Source organism: Physeter macrocephalus, chromosome 2 (assembly GCF_002837175.3).
Source record: "Physeter macrocephalus isolate SW-GA chromosome 2, ASM283717v5, whole genome shotgun sequence".
Lineage (NCBI taxonomy): Eukaryota > Metazoa > Chordata > Mammalia > Artiodactyla > Physeteridae > Physeter > Physeter macrocephalus.
The window spans coordinates 103,232,731-103,255,122 of record NC_041215.1 but is presented as its reverse complement, the minus strand read 5'-3'; the positions used below and the strand labels follow the sequence as shown (position 1 = coordinate 103,255,122).

General features: G+C 38.7%; 1 protein-coding gene across 1 annotated transcript in view; it reads left to right on the top strand.

Moving 5' to 3' along the window:
- Window positions 1-22,392, top strand: part of SATB2 (SATB homeobox 2) — a 200,920-nt gene that overhangs the window by 52,872 nt on the left and 125,656 nt on the right. The window contains exons 3-4 of the mRNA XM_024124589.2: window positions 19,788-19,914; window positions 21,038-21,161. Of these exons, the coding sequence (XP_023980357.1) occupies window positions 19,788-19,914; window positions 21,038-21,161 (251 nt within the window). The remainder of the gene's footprint in view (window positions 1-19,787; window positions 19,915-21,037; window positions 21,162-22,392) is intronic.

The window sequence follows — 22,392 nt, the reverse complement described above, 5'->3', positions numbered from 1 at the left end:
CAAATAGCTTCCTTTCGTGTGTAGGTTGTTTTGCTTAATGATTTGCAAGGAAAGCACAGAATTTTAACAGTAATAAATTCATCCATTGTAGGAAGTTTGAAAAATACAAAACAGTGGGAAGGATAGAGTAAAATTGCCCTTTGATATCACCTGTGGTCCAAGATATTTCTTATCTTAAAAGTTTTGCTGATAAAGTTAAAGATTTCTACATCCCTTTTAGTTTCTTTTCCTTTCTCTCCTCAGGCACAGGACTATATCTGTGTATACTTAATAGAGCAAACATTTTCCGTGGCATTAATTTTTAATGATTTCCTGATGGTTGATGGTGTGGGTTATACCATAATTTACTTAACCATCCCGTTTGTTTTAGGCATTTAGGTTGTTCAGAGCTTTTCATTTTTCCAGATAACTCTTTAATAAATATCTTTGTATTTGATGTCCTTCTATGTTTATGACTAATTGGAGTAACGTTCAATACTTTTTAAAATTCTCGACTATATTCCCAGGTGACAAATTCATGATTAATTTTCACTGATGTTTAAGATGTTAAATTGTCAGACTTCAGACTTTAAATGTAACTTAAAACTTAAATGAGTTTTCTTGTTATTATAGTTAACCTGGAGTTAGAAAATACTTTAAGTAGAATTCAGGCTGGTGAAGGGCTTTATTGTCCTGATTTAAGGGTCAAACTGAAGAATTTATAAAGCATGCCTGCAATTACAAGACAGCTATATCTGAGTACTCTAAGGTAGAGCAGTCATTTAAAATGCATAGCATTCGTAATATTTAAATGTTTTATTATGAAATATGCCACACTCACACAAGAATATGTCATGTATACGCTTAACTCTAAAGAGTAAATAGTAAGACAAGTACCCTTGTATTCACCACTCTGCTTAGGAAATAGAATGTTACCAGGACCTATGAAACTTCTTCGTGTTCTCAATATGATTGGTGTTTGTTGTCGTCTGCATTTGTGTTCGTTTTCAATGTCAAGGAGCTCAGTGATATTGGGTGAGAAGATTTGTAAATGTTTAATCGTCTTCAGTTCCACTGCTTCCACCTCATCCAGTCGACCATCCCTTCTCACCTAGCCTGTTGCAACAGCCTCCAAACTGGCTTCTCTGCCTTTCACTCCTGAGCCACTTTAGTTCAGGACCTCAACACAACACTCCCTCCACCCCAGCCTGCCAGAGTCATGGCTTAAATACAAAAACTGAATAATGCCATTCATCTGCCCAAAACCCTTCCCTGGTTTTCTGTTTGATTTAGACTAAAATTCCAATACTTGCTGTGACCTGCAAAGCTCTTTCTAACCTGTCCTGGCCTCCATCCTTAAGCACTTACTCTCCCCATTTCTGCTCTCAGCCACACGGGCCTTCTTTAAGTAAGCCTAGGCCAGATCTTTCCTGTTTCATGACCGTATACATTCTTTCGCCCACTTTTGCTCACTACCCTGTTTTCAACACGTTTTAGTGAAAACTTCCCTTTTCATTCCTTGAGCCGTTTTCCCTATCTGATTATTCTTTCTCATAGTATCCTATTATTTTGTGCTTAGCACTTGTTGAATTTTTCATTTTGTCTCTGCTTATTGGTTAGACCTAGTAGATTCTTAAGTTTCATGAGTGTAGGCACCATGCCTATCTTGTTCACTACCCTGTACTTCTAATACCTGGGTAAACACTCCAGAAATGTTAAAACAATTGAATGAAAAAATTTAATGCTGCATTTGGAAGAGAATATTAATATTACAAAGCTTTTTATGTTCAAAAATGATATATGTTATTTTGGTCCAACAAAATACAACTATTCAGTTCATTGAATTAGGCCTACATCCCTGTACCTCCTTTTGCTTGCATAAATATATTATTTTTAATTCTGACTGACCCATTTATTAAATGTGAGCAATTTAGGTTTAAATACTCCATTAGGGATTTATTTTCTCTCAAGTGCTTATCATAAGTATTTAAAATAGAAAGATTTAGGCAACGTAATATAGTAGAAAGGACCTTGATATAATGGAAAGAATGTGGGCTTTGGAGTCATAAGAACTTGAGTTTAAATAGTGGTAATGCTGTTTGTTAGCTGTATAATCTTTGGAAACTACTTAACCTTTTTGTCCTCTGGTGTTCTCATCTGCAAAATGTGATGATAACATCTACCTTATTGGTCTGTTGAGAAGATCAAAGGAGGTAATATATGTTAAATCCTAGCACTGTGCTTCCCACAAAATAGGCACTTAATTCATGGTATTATTATTTTCATAATTATTATTAGAAGCTATGTGCCTCTAGCAAGCTGCTTAATCTTTTCCTGCTCCTATTTCTTAATCTGTAAAATGGGGATAATTCTTACTTTATGGGAATAACTTGAGGATTAAATGATACAATGTATGAGTGTATTGATGTAGGACATCTAGAGCAATTCTACCTGACTCAGAGTTGACCCTCAGTCAATGAATAAGGGTGATGGATAAAAAACGACTTGAGATCAAGTTATTTGTAGGAATTTGGAGTCTTTAAATTCCATTGATTCATTCAGTACGTATTTATGGGGTGTCTGTTTTATGCCAGGTGCATGGCTCAGTGCTACAGCTGCAAGGATGGCTAAGATGAAACTCCATGGAGTGGCCTACAGTTTAATGTGGAAAGGGGATTTTACATGAACTGTTTAGTAATTTACCTCATGAATAAATACGAGCATAGTGAGATTAATTATCTTGGGGGGAATAGGAAAAGGGCTGTTCCATCTGGAGGTATTGTTGGAGTTGGATTTCAAAGGCTAAGCAGGAGTTCTTCAGAGGGTAAGAGGTGCCATGATATGGGGAAAAAATATCGGCTATGGCATCAGACACACCTGGCTTCCAGTCTCTGCCATTTAACATCTTTGCGATGTTAGGCAAGTTATTTAGCTTAATCTAAAATGGAGCCTCTCATATCTATGTCATAGGTTTTTTGTGAAAGTTAATACAGTGAGAAAGTGTTCAGCTCATAGTAAGGACTTATATATGTGGGTTCTTTGCAACCACCTGGAATTTTGTCCTCTATCACTGGAAATTACAAAATGACCTCCACTCCCATGGGTCCATAGCTATACTGTCTTTATCTGGTCAAACATGAATTTTTTTCACTTGGTTAAATCTTTTTTAGATCTTTGTTTTTAAAAGTTCAAAGATTGACTATTCATCACCACTTCAAATTCAGTTTGTTAGAACATTTACTTGGCTCTTTAGGAGTTTCACTCTCACTCATGGTCAGAGAAAATACTGTCCTCCTTCCTCTGGGATTCTAAACAAGAAATCAGTCATTTTAAACTCTTTGTCATCCTGCTTACTCTTTATAATGTCAACAACAATGGCAGCTTACATTTGGTTAGCAGTTTAGAATTTACAGAGAACGTGAATTCATATTACTTCATTGAATGCTCTCAACAACTCTTGAGATGGAGGCCATTATGATCTTGTTTACAGGGGAGGAGATGGAGAGGTACAGAGGGGTAAATGACTTGGTCCTCTGATTCTAATCTAGTACTTCTAACTTGATAGCACACCTGCCTTTCTCTTTTGCCTGTCTTCAGATCCCATCATTCCTTCCAAGGTTGCCAGCATTCATCCTCCTTTTTCCTTTAGACTGCAGCAGTCTTGTTTAGTTCTCTATGGCCCGGGTTATGCAGCAGTCTCCTATGACCCAGATTCTGTAGCTCTAGGAAAGCTTGTACCTGCCTTTTGTTGATTTTGATAGATTGGTATTTCTCCATCATTTCTTGATGCTCTCCAGTGGCTTCTCATTGCCCCGTGAAGCAACTTCAGGATCCTTTTACATTCCCCCTCAAAACCACCAGTGATTCTTCATTTCTTTTTTTTTTTAATAAAATTTTAAATTTTTATTTATTTATTTTTGGCTGCTTTGGGTCTTCGTTGCTGCGCATGGGCTTTCTCTAGTTGCAGTGAGCAAAGATACATACACCCCAATATTCATAGCAGCATTATTTACAATAGCCAAGATATAAAAGCAACCTAACTGTCCATCAACAAATGAACTGATGAAGATGTGGTGTATATATACAATGGGATGTTACTCAGCCATAAAAAATGAAATTTTGTCACTTGCAACAAAATGGGTGGACTTGCAGGGCGTTATGCTAAATGAAGTAAGTCAGACAGAGAAAGACAAATACTGTACGTTATTACATGCGAAATCTAACAAATGAACAAATGAATGAATATAACAAAACAGAAACAGACTCACAGATGTAGAGAACAAACTAGTGGTTACCAGTGGGGAGAGAGAAAGGGGGAGGGGCATGATAGGGTTAGGGAATTAAGAGGTACAAAATATTATGTATAAAATAAGTTACAAGGGTATACTGTACAACATGAGGGATATAGCCGGCAGATTCTTTTTTTTTTTTTTTTTTGCAGTACGCGGGCCTCTCACTGTTGTGGCCTCTCCCGTTGCGGAGCACAGGCTCCGGACGCGCAGGCTCAGCGGCCATGGCCCACGGGCCCAGCCACTCCGCGGCACGCGGGACCCACCCGGACCGGGGCACGAACCCGCGTCCCCTGCATCAGCAGGCGGACCCTCAACCACCGCCACCAGGGAAGCCCGGCAAGGCAGATTCTTAACCACTGTGCCACCAGGGAAGCCCCTGATTCTTCATTTCTTGACCTTAATTCCACCATCTTGTTGAGGTATGGAGTGTACTTAAGATGTGGCTTCTCTGAAGTGGAGCCATTTTTCTTGTAACATCCTTGGGCTCCTCAGCATCCTGCTAAGCACCTTCTACATGTCTTTCTAAAACAGCAGAAACCAAATTCTTCCATGATGAATCTCTCTTGAGACACCCATGTCTATATTAACTCCATTTAAAAAAATTACTTGATATACTTACCTTTGTGAGTTTATTTTTCTTTTCTAGATTTTGTGTGGCTTACATTACTCATTCATTATTGCTGAGTTATTTTTCAGAGTCACCCAGGCTTGAACTGAATGACTTAGATTATAAATTCTTGGGCTATAACGAACACTGTCATTTTAAATTATTCTACGAGCAGCAGAAGCCAGTGTTGAGATGATAATGGTGATACTTAATATAATGTTTTTCTCTGTTAGACAGATCATAGGTTTATAAATAATGATTAGTCTTGGAATCTCTGCTAGCTACAGCTTGTTTCCCACATTCAGGGTATATTTCCATTTAGCACATCTTTACAAAATATAAAAACACTAAATTCAAATTCAAATTGATTAAAAATTATACTGTAGAGGATGTGAAGATCTATTACAAGATATGACTTTTTTTTTTTTTTAAGCATTTGTGATCTCTGCCCACTCCTTTGCCTAGCACCTTTTATTTTGTTATCTTTGTTTTAGTAAATAGCCATTCAGGAAGATGGTTTTGCACAAAAAGAATGAAAATAAAGGCATGAAGGAAAATGTATGCACTACCATCTCCTTGTCTCTCCCTCTGAGATTTTATGTATGCTCGGCTTCAAAAACCAGTTTAAAAATAAAAAAGATGAGGGCGGTTGCAATCTGCTCCATTTTATGCAGATTAGGTATGGCCCTCGGGCACCTGCCAAATTGCTAATATGGCCTTCCAGTTGGGTCTGATTAGTGTCAACCCAGATCTTCTTTTCCATTGAAATAGAAATATATTTGCTGGGAATAAGTTAACAACAGAGGTGATATTTTCGCTAATAACCGTGGGTGTAGCCGTGTTATACTTGGACAGTTTCTCAGTGTAGATGAAGCAGACTAACCTGGGCGTTTATGATTTCCTTCACTCTCATTTGGCTTCTACTCCCTGAGGACTTTGGGGTTTCCAGAGTCCAGTGGGATTGTGCCTTCCCTTTGTGCTATGATGACTTTGAAAGGTCATTTTCCTCTGCATTCCAAATGCAAAGTGTTATTGTCTTTTTTTTTTTTTTGGTAAAACACATCTGTAGGCTTTACATTTGCGAAAGCAAATACCTTAAATTGTCCAGAATGAATGTTTGTTTAAGGATACCCACTCTGGGCAATTGAGTTTTTGGATGATTGCAACAGTTATTTTCAGTGCCTCAGGGTGAAGCATTAATTATCTTCCAAAAAGATAATTGAGACAGCAAATATGGAAATCTCAAGGATCTCTTATGACTCTATTAGAGCAGATTTTAAGAAAATATTTTGATAGCAATGATTGCATTTTGTGGGGAAAGAAGAATAAAAGGTTTGCATGCCCAAGCAGGGGCTGGAAGTTCAGGAAGAAAAAAATTGGGACCCTATCTCCAGATTTGGGTGCATAAAGAGTTATAGAAAATAGAGTCAACTTTGTCAGTCATCTAAATCAAGCCCATTTTGAAAATTGCTGCATATTTAATGTGAGCAGTATCTCCTATGGAGTCATTTTGTAACTCAAATTATTTTTTTGCCAGTGGAGGAGCAAGAAACATATTAAATAGTTGACATAGTCTACATCATCATGACTAGACCAGAGAGAGAAGTAACTGTGCCCCAAATACTGTAATAAGTTCTTTATGTGGGTTTGCTTCACATGGAATGGTTTATGGATGAATAAAAAAATTGTTTTTTAGGGTTCTTATTCTGGTTTATTATAAGCATTATTACATGCACCACCCCACCCCAACATTTTGCATAATTAATTAATTACCATCAGGTAGTTCAGTAGCAGGGACAAGAATTACAAAGCTCTTGTTTCTAATTTCTTTATTTTACTCGCTAAAATGCAAATTGAATGCTAAAATTAATAGTCATATAGATGTGATTGGGGAAGAAATTTGCAATCGTTTTTGAACTCATAGTTCTTACAACATAATCACGTTTCAGTATTACTACGCCAGCACTTTTTTGAGCCTCTACTAAGTGCCAGTCATCAGGTGAGGGCACTCAGATGAATGAGATAGTCTCTGATTGATTAAAACTAGTGTTTGTTTTTTGTTTGTTTGTTTTTGCGGTACGCGGGCCTCTCACTGCTGTGGCCTCTCCCGTTGCGGAGCACAGGCTCCGGACGCGCAGGCTCAGCGGCCATGGCTCACGGGCTCAGCTGCTCTGCGGCATGTGGGATCTTCCCGGACCGGGGCACGAACCTGTGTCTTCTGCATCGGCAGGCGGACTCTCAACCACTGTGCCACCAGGGAAGCCCTAAAACTAGTTTTGAGATGTTTCCAAGTGTGTAAAAACCACAAATTGATAAATAAATGTCCATGGGCATTTAACTTAAGTACATTTAATGAACTGTGAATGATATGGAAAAGTATTTTATCAGAACTTAAAATTTAATAACTTATTCTTTGTTTCTGGTGTGAAATAATTTTACTGTGATACTGGATAACTTGGTTAACTGCTTTTTTCTAGTATAGCAACATAGCAATACCATGATAAACATAAAATAAACACCCAGTTTATTACTGGATCATTATAAAGTGAATATGATAATATACTGTTGAACAGCTAAAGTGAACATAAAAGGAAAATTTGGGCCCATGAAGGTACCTGCTGCTCATCAATATATGAAAGAGTAGACATGTAGAAAATCAGTCTTCTTGTTGTGAATATTTTCTATACTCCTCCCATATATTGTAGAATATATATGTTAAAACAACAAAATAAAATAACAAAAAGTGAAATAGACTGATTTTTTTTTTTTTTTTTTTTTTACATTTGACTTAGTGACCTATGTTTTTAAAATTTGTGATTTTTCCTTCCTGTTAGAGGTGGGAAGGTGATGGTGGCTTGATATTAGAATCAAAACGAAACACCACTCAAGATGTTTCAAGAATAATTGAATTAAAAGTCCGCTTGAGGGCTTCCCTGGTGGCGCAGTGGTTGGGGGCCCGCCTGCTACTGCGGGGGACACGGGTTCGTGCCCCGGTCTGGGAGGATCCCACGTGCCGCGGAGCGGCTGGGCCCGTGAGCCATGGCCGCTGAGCCTGCGCGTCCAGAGGCTGTGCTCCGCAGCGGGAGAGGCCACGACAGTGAGAGGCCCACATACCGCAAAAAAAAAAAAAAAAAAAAAAAAGTCCGCTTGATATCACAGCCCCTGTGGGCTTCTTTCCAGCCTTTTTTCTAATGGAACACAACAGAAATTTACAGTATTAGGTCTCATATAATCCCTGTCTTCTCCTTGTCTTCCTTACCAGTTTTTATTTTTTAATGCCCTGAATAAAAATAAGTCTGGGGGCTTCCCTGGTGGCGCAGTGGTTGAGAGTCCGCCTGCCGATGTAGGGGACAAGGGTTCGTGCCCCGGTCCGGGAGGATCCCACATGCCGCAGAACGGCTGGGCCCGTGAGCCATGGCTGCTGAGCCCGCGCACCTGGAGCCTGTGCTCCGCAACGGGAGAGGCCGCAACGGGAGAGGCCACAACGGGAGAGAGAGGCCCGCGTGCCGCAAAAAAAAAAAAAAAAAAGTCTGTTTACAGTTTGAGGATCTTGTGTATCAAGATTCCTAGGGAATTTCTTAGTATTTATAATTAGATAATTTTGAAATTTCAGTACCTTGCTCTTAATTTTCAGAATACTTCCTGAATGAATTAGATTTATTTACTTATGTGGGTTATGCTAGGGGCTTAGTTCATATACAAATATATCTTTAAGGAGAGGAAATTACTTATTTGTGGAGGTATAAAACACTATATTTCTTCTATTTTGTGCTATGGAAATGCAAATTTGATCTGAGTGTAACTTACTTTTCTAATAATTGTGTCATTGTCTTTCATTCACATAAAATAATCCCTGGGGAAAGCCACTCTTAGCTAATAATTTTAATGTAAAGAAGTGATGAGCACAATTATATTTATTCAGGTAGCAGTCCATTAGTAGTCTGTAGGCATCAGCTTTTGTTATTTTAGTTAGAAGTGCAGTTGGCAGAATGATATTCAGTTAAAAACAATCCTGATTGAGCCACGTTCCCTTTTTTGGTTGATATGAAAGCCATTGTTTTGCTCACCAACTGGCAGACCTTCAATTATCCTGAATTTAGAAGTTGTTTACTATACTTTGAAAGTTTAAAAATGAGCCCTCTTTGAGAAACAAAAAGCTGGGTGCTTGCCATTTTTAAATTTTTTTATAGAAAAGTAGAATTTTAATGAAAGAAAAATCAATCCACCAATTCAATGTTGAGTTTATTTTCACAGTTTTGAAGTCTTAATGTGTTTTTTAAATGCTAGTAATCAAAGCCACCATTATTGGCCCCCAAAGTATTCGGGCAGTGTTTTGACTTAGAGTGTCAGAGCTTCGAGGGGGAGATCATCAGTAAGTCTCTGTGGGTGGGGTGGATTCCTTGAGAAGATTTGGTTTGAGGGTTTCAATCCCTCAGGCCTTTCTCCGTGGCTTCAACAGCTGTCTAGAATATCTGGTCTTCCTGGATGTCCAGGGTGCCAAGAGTGTGAGGGCTCAATTTTCTACTTGTTGAGGGTTAACAGGATGCTAGGGATGGAGTCCGGGTAGGAAACATCAGTTGAACCTGCCAGGTGAGCTAGTGCTGCCCATGGGCCATTGGCAGAGCGGCCGGCCCCCGTCCCTCCTCACTCCCTCCCCCTCCCTCCTTCCTCCCTTTCTCCCTCCCTTCCTTCCGCCCTCCCTCTCATATCTTTGTGCCTCTACCGTCTGCCAGGAACTGTGCTTACAGTCTAGTGAGGAATCCAGACAATAAGTATTTACAAGTACAGAGGATCTCTGGGATGCTTTGCAGCGGAGGGCAGGGGTGAGATGCAGTTCCTGAAATCCCTCTCAGATTGCGGCCACTCCTAAAGGTGGTAAGATTTCCTGCTCAGAGAAATTAAGTGACTTGCCCCAGTCACTGAGAGAACAATTTCCAAGCCCTGGCTCTTTTGACTACGTCAGGTGACTTGCCATGTCGGCCAGTGACATTTTAGAAGATTCACGTTTTTGCTTAAGTATAAACATTGTAAGAAATGTAATGCTTACCTCTTTTATGTTAACTTACAATTCATGAATGCCAGCGAATGTTTATACAGCGCTTTATAATTTTCAGTGCCATTTAGCTCATGTTATTTTATTAGAATTACCATTTTGTGAGTTAGGCAGGGGAATTTTTGTTGGTGGTGGTTTTTTTCTGGTTTTGCTTTTAAATGCCCATTTTATAGAAGAGAAAATAGGTGCCCAGAGAGGTTAAGTGAGTTCCTCATAGGTGCAGAGCTACAGCCAACAAGGTTCAGCTCCAACACCAGACCTGGGTATCCTGATTCCCAGTCTGCTGCTCTTTCAGACAGAGTGGCTTTCTTGTTTCATGACTGTCATGCACACACTGTATTTTAGGCATCCTCATGCTTATGGGCCTGTAGCTAGGGTTGTATGAACAGTTAAACTGACACGGCCCTTGCCTTCTGGCAGCATATAATCTAAATAAGGTAAAGAGTTTCTGGAATTTATGCCTATACAGGAAATCATTTTCTTCTGCTATCACCTATTCTGCCCATGCCATATCCTGCAAACGTACGGAGGTCTGTAACTTTGTTACAATGCACCCCTAACTCTATTTTCCTTCTCAAGTGCCAGAACTTTCTCCTTTCTCTTTGCTTATCTTCCTTGACAGTAGTGAGGGTATTTGCTGGTGAGTTGGAAAAAAGGAATCTGGGAATCTCTTGGTTTCCTGCCCTTCTTTTGAGGAGAATCAGTGGATTGATCTTCTCCTTGCTCAGGTTCTCATATTTACTAGACGCTTGGGCAGTGCTTCCCAAACCTGGCTCATCCTCAGCATCTCCAAAGATCTACTCTGGAGCTCCTGTTCCACAAGTCCAGGTGGGGCCCACAACTGCTCTAGGGATGAACTTGATCTTGAATGCTTTAGCCATTCACTTAATATGACCACTCTGAACAGGACAGTCTTTACTAAACTGCAAATTCCTGGGAATGGGGAGAAAAAAAATCCATTTCTGACCTTCCCCTACCCTCCAGATCATCTGAAACTGTTCAGCCCAGCTACCAAGGGATAACTAGACATCCTGTCAGGGATAATTGCTAAGTCTGTACTACAGTTCGGTTACCCATTGATTCATATGGCATTTTTCTGACATGGCTGAATATTTTAGGGGGCTCAAATAGACCACTGTCATTATTCATCACCATGTATGTTGTGACTATAGATCTACCTTTTATTTACTTCAAGAAACATTTATCTAATGAGAGCATACCTCATATGTATTGGGCCTTTCGCTTCTTTAGTATAGCCGTTAAAATGGTAGTGCCATATTTAAAAGTTTGGTTTGCTGCTTTTAAATACAACATTTCCACAAAATGGAAATCAAGGAACTATCAGAACTTCTTTAAATGTAAAATATCTGAAGCCTGCAAACCATGTACATTTTTAGATTTAATAGTAGAGTATATGTGAAGATGTACTGAAAGTAAAAATTATTAAAATGTTCTTAAAGGAAACCCCCAAGAATTTAAACAAAACAAAACCCCTCCAAATTAATAGCAGTTGCCATTTTGTAATCATTATAGCTGTATTTGCTTCCATGTTTTGTAGTTTCTTAACAAATTACTGTGAAATTAGGTTAGTTGGAACATGAATAAATGTACAACATAAATGAGTATACTTTTGCCTTCATATTATATGGCAACATTTTTTTTGATAATCGACATGCCCTCATAATATTGCCCTTAAGATCAGATATTATATAACCTTAAATTATAGGAAACAGAATATGCCTGAAGGACAATTCTGCAATATATAATTGGGAGCATGCAGTTGATAGAATTTCCAAGGGTGTTGAGCCCAGTGACAAGGTACCTGGAAAGCTGGGTCCTTAGGGAAAATTTGTTGCAACATTTGAGCTTCCATCTGAAAAAAATACATGTCATTAATTAAGATGGGAAATATTCATGCATAACTGTATTTTTAGATCTTCAGTGCATACTTCTTACCCCAGAGGATGCAGAAACAGTGGCTAAACCTAAATTATGAATAGCATCTGCTAGAATATAGCAAAGCATGTTTAAAAGAGTATACATTTTTCCCCTGTGTCTTTGATTATTGAAGATACTTTAGGGGGACAAATGCTAGAGGAAAATCTCTTTATGCAAATGTATTTCTGAGTTGAAAGGAGGAGAAGTTTGTTTTGTGTTACCTGCCAAAATTAATCATTTAATTCTAAACTCTTTCAGATAATGATTAAACTGAGAACAATAATAAGAAAATATATACCAGATGAAATAGTTTTTAAAGCAGTGGCAGAAGCTTAGAACTGATCACAAATAATTTCTCATAACGCTTTTCTTTCTCATTTGTCCTATTCCCCCATGTAATAGTTTTAAATGGCACTCTTACGAAATAAATAAGTAAACACCAACCATATTTTTTTCATATCCTGAACAATATTTTGGCTGTTTTTCAGAAGAATCGGAATTCTGAAAATTAAATAAAGGTTTCTAAAATACCAACTTCAGAAAGTTTTATTTAATTTGTGGAATAATTTTGTTCTCTTTTTTTTTCAATAGGGTCTTTATTAATTTAGTCTAGTTACTTAGTGCTTATATTAAATAATCTAATAAAAGTAAGGGTTATAACATAACGTTTCCCAAATGTGAAGCAGCATCTATTACATGAGACAAAATCTTTATGCTGCAAAATGTAAAAACCATGTATAGAGTTACAAGGCATCAAATGGTACTGTATGTATTTTTTTAAGTAGAACATTTTTGTAGCATAAGGGGGTAGTCAGCTCAAGAAAAGATTGGCAGACAGCTGTGTATCACTATAGTTTATTCAGAAAGTGCTCTAAAATTCATATTTCAGTTTTTCAAGGCCAGTAATATTCGTTATGATCATTTCTCCTGATACAGATATGATTTAAGATTAAAGTTAATGTCCTAAAGGGTAGAAACGTACCTTATTTGTTTTTGTCACTAATACCCAAATTGCTGCAGGTAGAGCTTTCTCTGTGTGTTTGTGTGTGTGTGTGTGTGTGTGTGTGTGTGTGTGTGTGTGTGTATTTTTAGATAAATTCATTTAACCAGTACAGCCTCAGTATTTCTTCTGAATTGTCAAATCATCTGTTTTGGTCCGGTGTTTTCTTTTGTATTGTTATAAATACAGGATTAAGTGTATTGTAGGTTCCCAGACAAGTATGTTTTGAGGTTTCATTAATTTGTGTAAGTTATAATGGTACTTGAATAATGTAAAATGCTGGAAGAATGCTATTTCATTTACCATTTACTTTTACCTCAGTACAAGATATTTGAAATATAGATAGTCTTTAAAATCAAAACTGAATGTGTAGGAGAGTTTCAGTAAATTGTACTGGGGTACTGCTAAGCTATGGATTAAAAAAGGAAAATATGTACACTTCAAAAACCATTTTTGTTTTGCCTTTTTTCTCTTTCCTCATTGAAAAGTCATTCCTACCACAGGTTTCACAATAATAACTACAATTTATGTCCTTATGCTGCTACAGTTTGATGATATACCACAGTCAGGCCACAGGTTAGAAACAGAGGCTGAGTTATTACATACTGCTGGGTAGTGATTTCCTGTGAACTGATTTATGGATAAATAATTCTATGTTCTTATTATATAAGACAGTTTTTAATTTCTTTAACAAAGCATAGCTGAACAACAGAAAATTACACACTATAGCATAGGGACACGACCACTCTGAGGAGGATAAACAGATGCGATCAATGTCATGAGTTCTCCTATTTTTAAAAGGGGCCTCATCAGCAGTTGGTGTATTGTGGAAATAATACCACTAACCAGAAGCCCCAAGGCTTAGTTTCTCTGAGACTGGGATTTTTTTATTGATACTCTTTTGCTGAGATCTTTTCAGGGAGTTAATGAAATGTATAAACCCTAGCCTTTAGATATTAAGGCTAATGTCTCATTTTTTTCCTAGGCTGAGTTTTCATTTTGCTTTGAAAATTAATGTTAAAATGCACCTGGAATAAAAGAAAATTATTCATTGAGCTGTTCTACAGGAATACTGCTGATATCTTGCTGGTTTCCTATATCTGTCTCACAGATAATTTGTGGGCTTTATTCTACAATATACCCAACATATACCTATTTTATCAGCATCTATCTGTATGCTACCACAAACCGTGAGAGCTGTTCTCTTGTACTTTATAGGTGATCTGTTGCAGGCCTTCATGAAATAAATATTTCTTATAGTTGAGGTACAGGGGATAAAACTATCATTTTGTTTTATTTTAAGAATGGTTTCACTTAGCTATGTGTTTAGCAATAATAAGCTTCTCTACTCAATTGTGAGCTCCATAATTACAGTGATAGTGTGTACTGGGTTATCTTTGCATCTTAGTGACTTATGCTGGAGGCATGAAAGAAAAATTTGTTTGTGAGCTCCATAATTACAGTGATAGTGTGTACTGGGTTATCTTTGCATCTTAGTGACTTATGCTGGAGACACGAAAGAAAAATTTGTTAAATGAATGATGATTAATGCTTAATACAAACCCTTGTGATGTTTTATTGCTTATATTGTATTATCGGCACATTTTATTTATCACTCAGAAGTGATCGACTTTCTAAAAACTTGAATCAAATATTAGTGAACTGTAACGTGTATTATCACCACTCTTGTTTTCACATAGAGGTATGAATGATATGAATGATGCATATGAATTATGCATCTACTGAGAAGAGTATTTGGTTTCTTTGAGATAGGTTATAAACTGATAAAAATAACAAATACATATGAACACAAACAGCTATTGATATTTCTCTTTGTGATACGTCCACTCTGGCAGAATACTGCATTGAGAGAGTAAAAAACTGGTTTCCGTTATTGCATCTTTTTAATTTTAGACAAAAATTGCCTCCATTCCCAACCTAATTTTATGTCACTAATGGGAAGTTTACCTACAATTGCATTTTGTTATTTGGTCTAAAAGCATTACATGAAGAGTGGATTGGTCCTCTGTATTTTAGTGAACAGGTTTGTCTAGATATAAACAATTTTATTTATATTATGCTCAATTCAATCATGTTAACATTTGTATGAATTTCAACCCCCCAAAAAAGGCCCATAATTTGGGACTCAAAGACCTTGAAATTGCATCTGTAATAATCCTCAGCACCAGGCATTTTGTAAATGTTTACAGATGATAAATTCTTTGGAAATAGGAAAGATGATGTGGGAAACAATGCTTATGTCTGAAATGGCACTGTTGAGGGAGAAGATTTCTTCCAGAGAAGCTGGCTCTTCAGGCCCTGTCACCTGTTTGCTCATTGGTCTTATATGTTCCTTTGTTTAACATTAAATGTCAAGACCCTTCCCCATGTGTGACTGTGTGATTGGGCACTGGCACAGGGGCAGAGCTGAGTAGAAAGGATATTGGTCCAGTAGTTAGAAAACTTGTCAGATGAATCCCTGGGGCCTAGTTCTGGCTGTCACCCACAGATGTCCTTGAAAACTCACTCTTCTCTGATCTTCATCTCACTTTCAGGTGTAATACTGACCCCCTGCTCTCCTCATGAGGATGAACTAATAGTTTGGAAAAAAACACTTTGTAAACTGTAAAGTAACATAAAGGGATATTGTGATAAAGTAAGCTCCTTCTAAGATACACAGACTAACCAAGAGTATTTATTGTGCAGCTGAATAGAGAAAGGAATTACTTCAGGCTGGGTTGATCAGAGTTGGAATTATTCTTGGTGCAGAATTTGAAGAATGTGTACGATTTCTAGAAGTGAATGCATGGGATCAGTTCTCCAGACAGAGTGAGAGTGTGATATATATTCAGAGAAGAATTGGGAATTGCCATGTATTGAGCATGTACTGTGTGCCTGGCTGGGCTTGAGTGTGTATGTGTGTGTGTGGGTGTGTAGAGTACTATCTAATCATCATTAGTTTTCCTCATATTTTGGATTGGGGCTATAAAACCTACTCATGGAGTGTAAGCATTAGAAATAATCTGTATACTTATAGTTATGCTGTTTTTATTGAGATTTCTCCAACACTGCGAGTCAGATATCCCCAGTGGGAACATAACCTCTCTTCCTTCTTTGTTCGCCCTCACTGTACTGAAGCATTTCTTGGGGTCCGTATCCCTCCTTAGAGGGAGCCAGGAAGGGGCTGTTATAGTTGTTAGATACACCTATCTGGATTATTTCAGCTCTTTTTTTCTCCTCTCAGAATGCTTCCCTTTTTTAATCCACCTGAATTCTAGTATAGGTTAATCATCCCAAAGCTTTGCTTGATGGTGTTACATCTACACCCAAGAACTTTCAAAGATCTATTTTCCCCTAACTTTTACTGAGCACTTATTGTGTGCCATCCCACTGCTACATTTGATTCTCATTTTAAGCCTTGCAGCAACCCTAAAGAGTAGGCACTGTTATTATCCCCATCTTACTGATAATGGAAACCAAGCCTTAGAGAGACCAACTAAATAACTTGCCCCAAATCTTGCAGCTGACAAGCAGAGGAGGCTGGGCATGGACTCACCTCTGACTCCAGGCCTTGCTCCTGACCTCTGACCCATACGGTGCATTACTGGTTGGGCATCTGAGGCCTTCCAGACTTGGAACAAAGATCTTTTCCAGTCTTTGCTTCTGAAGTGCCTCACACTTGAACCAGTATGACTTACAGGCTACTAAGAAGAGCGAGTGATTGATGTACAGTCTTCCTTTGTGATTTAAAATAATGAGGGCCTTTTATAGGCACTTGACTAAATTAAAGATTAAATGATATTGAAGTCATCCTTGAGTAAGTATTTTTGAAATAAATTGACTGTATCTTTCTTTTAGGGAACATTAAAAGATGTCTAAATAATTACTGTAAATGATTAATTGTTGGGATTAATGATATCCAGGCTCTGTACTAAGGGCTCTACATTCAATCTGCACAATATTCCTATGAGGTCAGTACTTTTATTGTTCCATTTTACACATGAGAGGACTGAGGCATAGAGAAATTAAGTAACTTGCTACAGTTACATGGTTAGTATGTGGAGGAGGCAGGATATGAACAGAGGCAATTTGACTTGGAAGCTGGAATTCTTTGTCACTATGGTCTACTGCTTCCCATTTTGATTTCCTCAATTAACACTTGACACCAGCCCAAGAAATATTTTTGTCTATTTTATATCAGGGAAGGAGGACTGTATTTCCAGAGAGGGTTAATACTTTAGACAGAGACCTTATTTGGAGGAAAGGCTTATTAAAAAGAGTTACTCCAAGTCCCTGCCAGGCTGGAGGAGAGCAGCCTCTGGACATCACTGTCCTACCAGATCTGGTTCCTGCAGACTCTGGTAGGTAGTTGAGCAAAGAGCATGACTTCTAGGTGCAGGTTAGTCAATATGGTGCGAAAAAGAAAAAGCACACGCGCTTCCCATTGCCTGAAAATAGCATGTGTCAGCAGCTCTCTTCCAAGATGTAGAAACCACCCTGTAGCAGCTGCTCTCTGTGGAGGCATTAAGTGTTGTGAAGACACCTGTATGTGTCTAATTCCAGCCCAAACAAGTCTCCTTCCGGCTCATCAAGGTGGGGAGAGAATTTATCTAAATGGAGATTACTATTTTCAATAGAGTGACTTGTCTGTCATTTCCTGTAGAGATTCTTCCCCCTCCACCTTTTAAAAAATTGAGGTATAATTTACATACAATAAAATATATGCATATTAAGTGTTCGGTTGCATGGATTTTGACAATTTTCATACCCGTGCAACCACCAGCCAAAACTAGAAAATCCCCTTTATGTCCCTTTCCAGTCATGCCCCTGCTGTCTGGAGGTAACCACATTCTGACTTCTCATAGATGAGTCTTGCCTGTTCTTGTATTTTATATAAATGAAATCATTCAGAGATATTCTGTTGTCTCTGGCTGCATTGTGGTATAAACTTACAGCGAAACACTCCTCAACAATAAAAAGGAATGAACAATGACACACAGAATAGCATGGATGAATTGCCTCTAGAGTTATGCGTTAAAGTTTACAGGATTCATTTACTTCACACTACCTTCATATTCTCAGTGACCAAAATGACCCACAAAATTGGCTTCTTCTACTTGCCTATGATAGTGTGCCATTGCTGACTTCATTTTTTCTCCATCTAATCTCTTATAATAAAATATCATCTTTAGAAGATGGTCAGCTTATACTCAACTTATGGGCTATCACGATAATGATGTTTTAAGGGGATTAAAATTGTGGAGTGATTTTTTTAAAAAAGGAACTATGTTAGACATGTTACATGGTATCTTTTTAGTACTTTCAAATGTCAGAAGGAGTAAAGGAAGCAATGAAGCAGACCCAGCCTCTCCTGGATGGCTGTCCAGTGGGCCCTAGATGTTCATTTTCATGACTACTACATGCTGTGTGCTGTGCACTTTTCATTGTCATGAGAGAGAATGTTAGGAAAACTATCCCCACAAGAAAACAGCTTTTCTTGGCAAGTGAAATATGACTTAAGGAGCCAGAACTGGAGACATACGGTACTATGAATGAGAGCTGTGCTACTTTATTGGATCTGAGTCCAGGCACTATTTATACTGCAGCATATTCAGCACCAGATTGTTAAATCTTAATACTGAAACAGTGCATCATTTTAATATTTTTGTTCTGTTTATTCCCTGTTTTCAAGCATTATGTCAAGCATTGCGCATTCATTGATTTCATCTTGGACAGGACGAGTGCCCTGACCAGAAAGTTCATTTCCTATTATTGAAATTTCGCCCCATAGCTATAAAGCAGCATTTTGTGAAGCTTTAAAAAGTTCACTTGTGTATACAGGTGTTCTCTCTCTCTTTGGTGATAAAATATATTTTTTGAAAGAACAGTGTAGTTGGACTCATCTGCATTGTCAAAAATAAAAATGAAAATGCTGTTTCTCTTCTATCACTAAAACATAGCTGTTTTGGATATGTGACAATTTTTGATATCCTGGGGACCACTGGATTTTTCATAGCATACAAGTAAAATGTTTGTTCCTGTGTTGTTTGTGAAATGGGCTTCTCTTTATTTTTCTTCATCTATGTTATATGTGCCCTGTGCACCAGATAAGATGGGTCCATCTTGTGAATAACTTAGCATTTTCGCCACGTGTTGCTGAAGCTGTCCCATGAGTCTGCCCAAGTTTGACCAGGATTTTTATTCTCTCTCCATTGTCACGAGTGTTTACCATATGTAGCAGGAAACCCGGAGGGAAAGGGTACCACTGTCACTGTAAAAAGAACTGAGGACTTAAAAAAGAAAAAAAAAGGAAGTTGAAGGCATCTCTGCTATTTCTGATCTGTGGTCAATCATTGTGCTATGGAAAACAAGCCCTCTGCCTCGTGAAATGTGAATCTGGAAGTGAACTCTCACTGCTTCCTCAGCTCCAGATGCTATTTGCACTGGGGTTCACACCACAACCAGGATGTGACTGTGTGTGTGCTGAGCCCACACACAGGAATTTTCTTGTACAATTCAAAACCGAATCTTATATTTACTTAAGCCTTGCTTTTTTTTTTTTTTTTTTTGTCTATGAAATCAGCAGTTCGGTATATTTAGCATCAGTCTTAAGTTAGACTGTGAAACAAGACTTTGGGGGAAGGAAGTATCCGTATGGTTTTCTAAGTAATTTAAGAAAGAGGAAAACATAAAAAAACTGATTGTCCATGATTAAACCTCATCCTTTCATTCTCATCTTCCTGTATAGTTAACTCAGTTGTCAGCCAGAAAGAAATAGTCTATTGCACTGGGTTGTAAAATATCTCTGAGTGGGCCTTGAATGTTGACTATTGGATGACCTTCCTAACATTGAACAAACAATGGGAGGGTTTAATAAATAGCAGATATGTGTTTAGTATGTTTTTCTTCCCTGTGCAGGAATAATCAAGCTTGGGAGGTGGAACCCTCTCCCCCTCAGTTATGTGACAGATGCACCCGATGCGACAGTGGCCGACATGCTGCAAGATGTCTATCACGTTGTGACGTTGAAAATCCAATTACAAAGGTGGGTGTCTCTGAACATCTGCCCTTCCTAACTCTCAGAGCTGCTCTGTTGATCATAGAGTCGCTACAGGGATCAGCTCATCCTGTCTTTGTTAATTTCTAGACATTGGATGAAATGGAAAAAAAAAGAAGAAGGGGGGGGCGTCACCAGGCATCTTTATAGTCCACATTCCAACTGTTTTATGTTTTGTTTTCAGAAGCAGTGAAGTGGTAACCTAGGGGAAGCTTGATAAATCATTAAAAATCTGCAGCCTTTAAAGGGGAACTTTCCACAGCCCCTAATTTAATGAGTCCTCTGGTTAAATGCTTAGCACATAATATTTGAAGAATAAACACCTGTGCTGTTTCAGGCTTGTGTTTGAGGGGTGAGTTTGGTGCCCTTGTAGCCTGCTTACCAAGAAGATGCTGGCACTGGACGTCTCTTGCTTTCCTCCCTGGTGGCCTGCAGAAGTTCTGGGGATGATTTCTCTTTTTCAGATACAGCATCCAGAACAAATTATGCCTCTAAAGAATCTAGAGTTTCTCTGCAGAGTCTCATATTGTAAAGTGCCTGCAACTCATGTGATTTAATGAATATTGTCTTTTACTGTAAAGGTTTTGAATCTACCCCTTCTGGAGAATTTACACTGTAATAGGGACCCGCCATTCCTGTCCTTGTCTAGGAATGCTTTAATGTCTTTCCTTTAGTCAGTTTTTGGTTAGCGAAGTGACATCTCTGGATTGTTCTATGAGGGTGAAGGGTAGGCCTTCAAATTTGATGAAGCATTTGTTTACATTTAACCTTAGGAATGCCCAATAATTAAGTTTAAGTTGTGGAAGTTTATAATCACACTGTCATGCCATTTCTCTCAGCAGGTTGGAGAAATCCTACTTTAAAAAAATAGGCATTTCTTCATATCCGAAGTGACCGGTTTTCTCAGGCTCGTGTGACAACCAACTGAAAGAGACTGTGATGGGCTCTGTCAAGGTCCTAGAGAAGCAGTTTTGCTCCCTTTCCCTCATTTTGGGCCCACGTGCAACCCTGTTCTTTGGTGGTTCTCCGAATGCTTCACAGGACCCAGGGGTGACGGCTGTACTCTGCATTTAAGGGTTTGCATGTCATTCATTCTTGCTCTGTTTTCCAGTTGTTCGAAGTTGGAAGACTTGCCTGCGGAGCAGTGGAACCACGCCACGGTCCGCAATGCCTTAAAGGAACTGCTCAAAGAGATGAACCAGAGCACATTAGCCAAAGAATGCCCTCTCTCCCAGGTCAGTGTCTTCAGCAGAAATGAAGAAGCCAAGGTGGGCTGTCTGGCAGGAGGGGCACTCCTGCTCAGACAGCTGTCTTTTATTTATATTCACACTGCATCTTAGGTGGAAAAAAATATGGAGGTTGTGGTGCTTTTTTTTTTTGTAGAGGAGAACTTATCACTTATTGAGAGCTCTGATATAGTGGGAGTCACATTAAAACGTTTTACACTCACAGTCTTTAACTTCTCACATGCGTCGTAGGAGGTAGGTATCAGTGTCTCCATTTTATAGATCAAGAAAACAAGGCTCAGAGAAGCACTTTACCTGCCTAAGCTTACTCCGCTGGTTAAGTGCCAGGTTGCAACCCCAGCTGAGACCTCCCTTGCCAAAGCTCAGGCTCCAAATCACTGTGTTACTTGGTCAATGAAATGGGTCAGCCATGCCAAACCCATCTTAATTTGTTTTCATTTGTTTACCGAGCCTTTTCTAGGTCTAGCAGAGAGAGATGATCTTTGCATCATACACACTTGTAGAGATTTGGGAGTGAGTTCACCCCGTGAAAATGCATCACGAGAAAAAGTGATACTCTGTTTTTACTGAACTGATCATAAACTAAAACGAGCCACAAAAATAAGAGATTGAGAGGATCAAAGGGACGAACAGCAGAAGAAAGGGCTTGCGGTTCCATTTGTGTTCATGGGTGAAGGCCCCACTTTTTCTAATGATAAGATAATATTTTGGGGGCTATAGGGAGTGGCTTAGAACTGCTGTGAAATGAACTCAGGTCAACATTATTTAAAGCCATGAATGGAAATCCATTTTCTTGTGTGAGTTGCTACACTTAATTTAAGACAGTAGACTGACTACATGTCTGTCAAATTCAAGGGAAGATGACAAGAACCATAGAAACTTGATGTGTCCTGAGCTATGTTCCAGGATAATAGTCTTTGGGGGAAGCAGGAAGCCTAGCGGTTAAGAGCTTGCATTGTGGAATCAGTCAGATCTGGATTCGTGTCCTGGCTTACAAGCTTTTGTGACCTCATCTTTATAAGCCTGTTTCTTTGTATGTAAAACCAGGAGAGTAATAGTTCTAAGTCATATAATGAGGAGTAATGAGATAAATCACAAAAATTCTTGGCCTGGGGCTTCCCTGGTGGCGCAGTGGTTGCGCGTCCGCCTGCCGATGCAGGGGAACCGGGTTCGCGCCCCAGTCTGGGAGGATCCCACATGCCGCGGAGCGGCTGGGCCC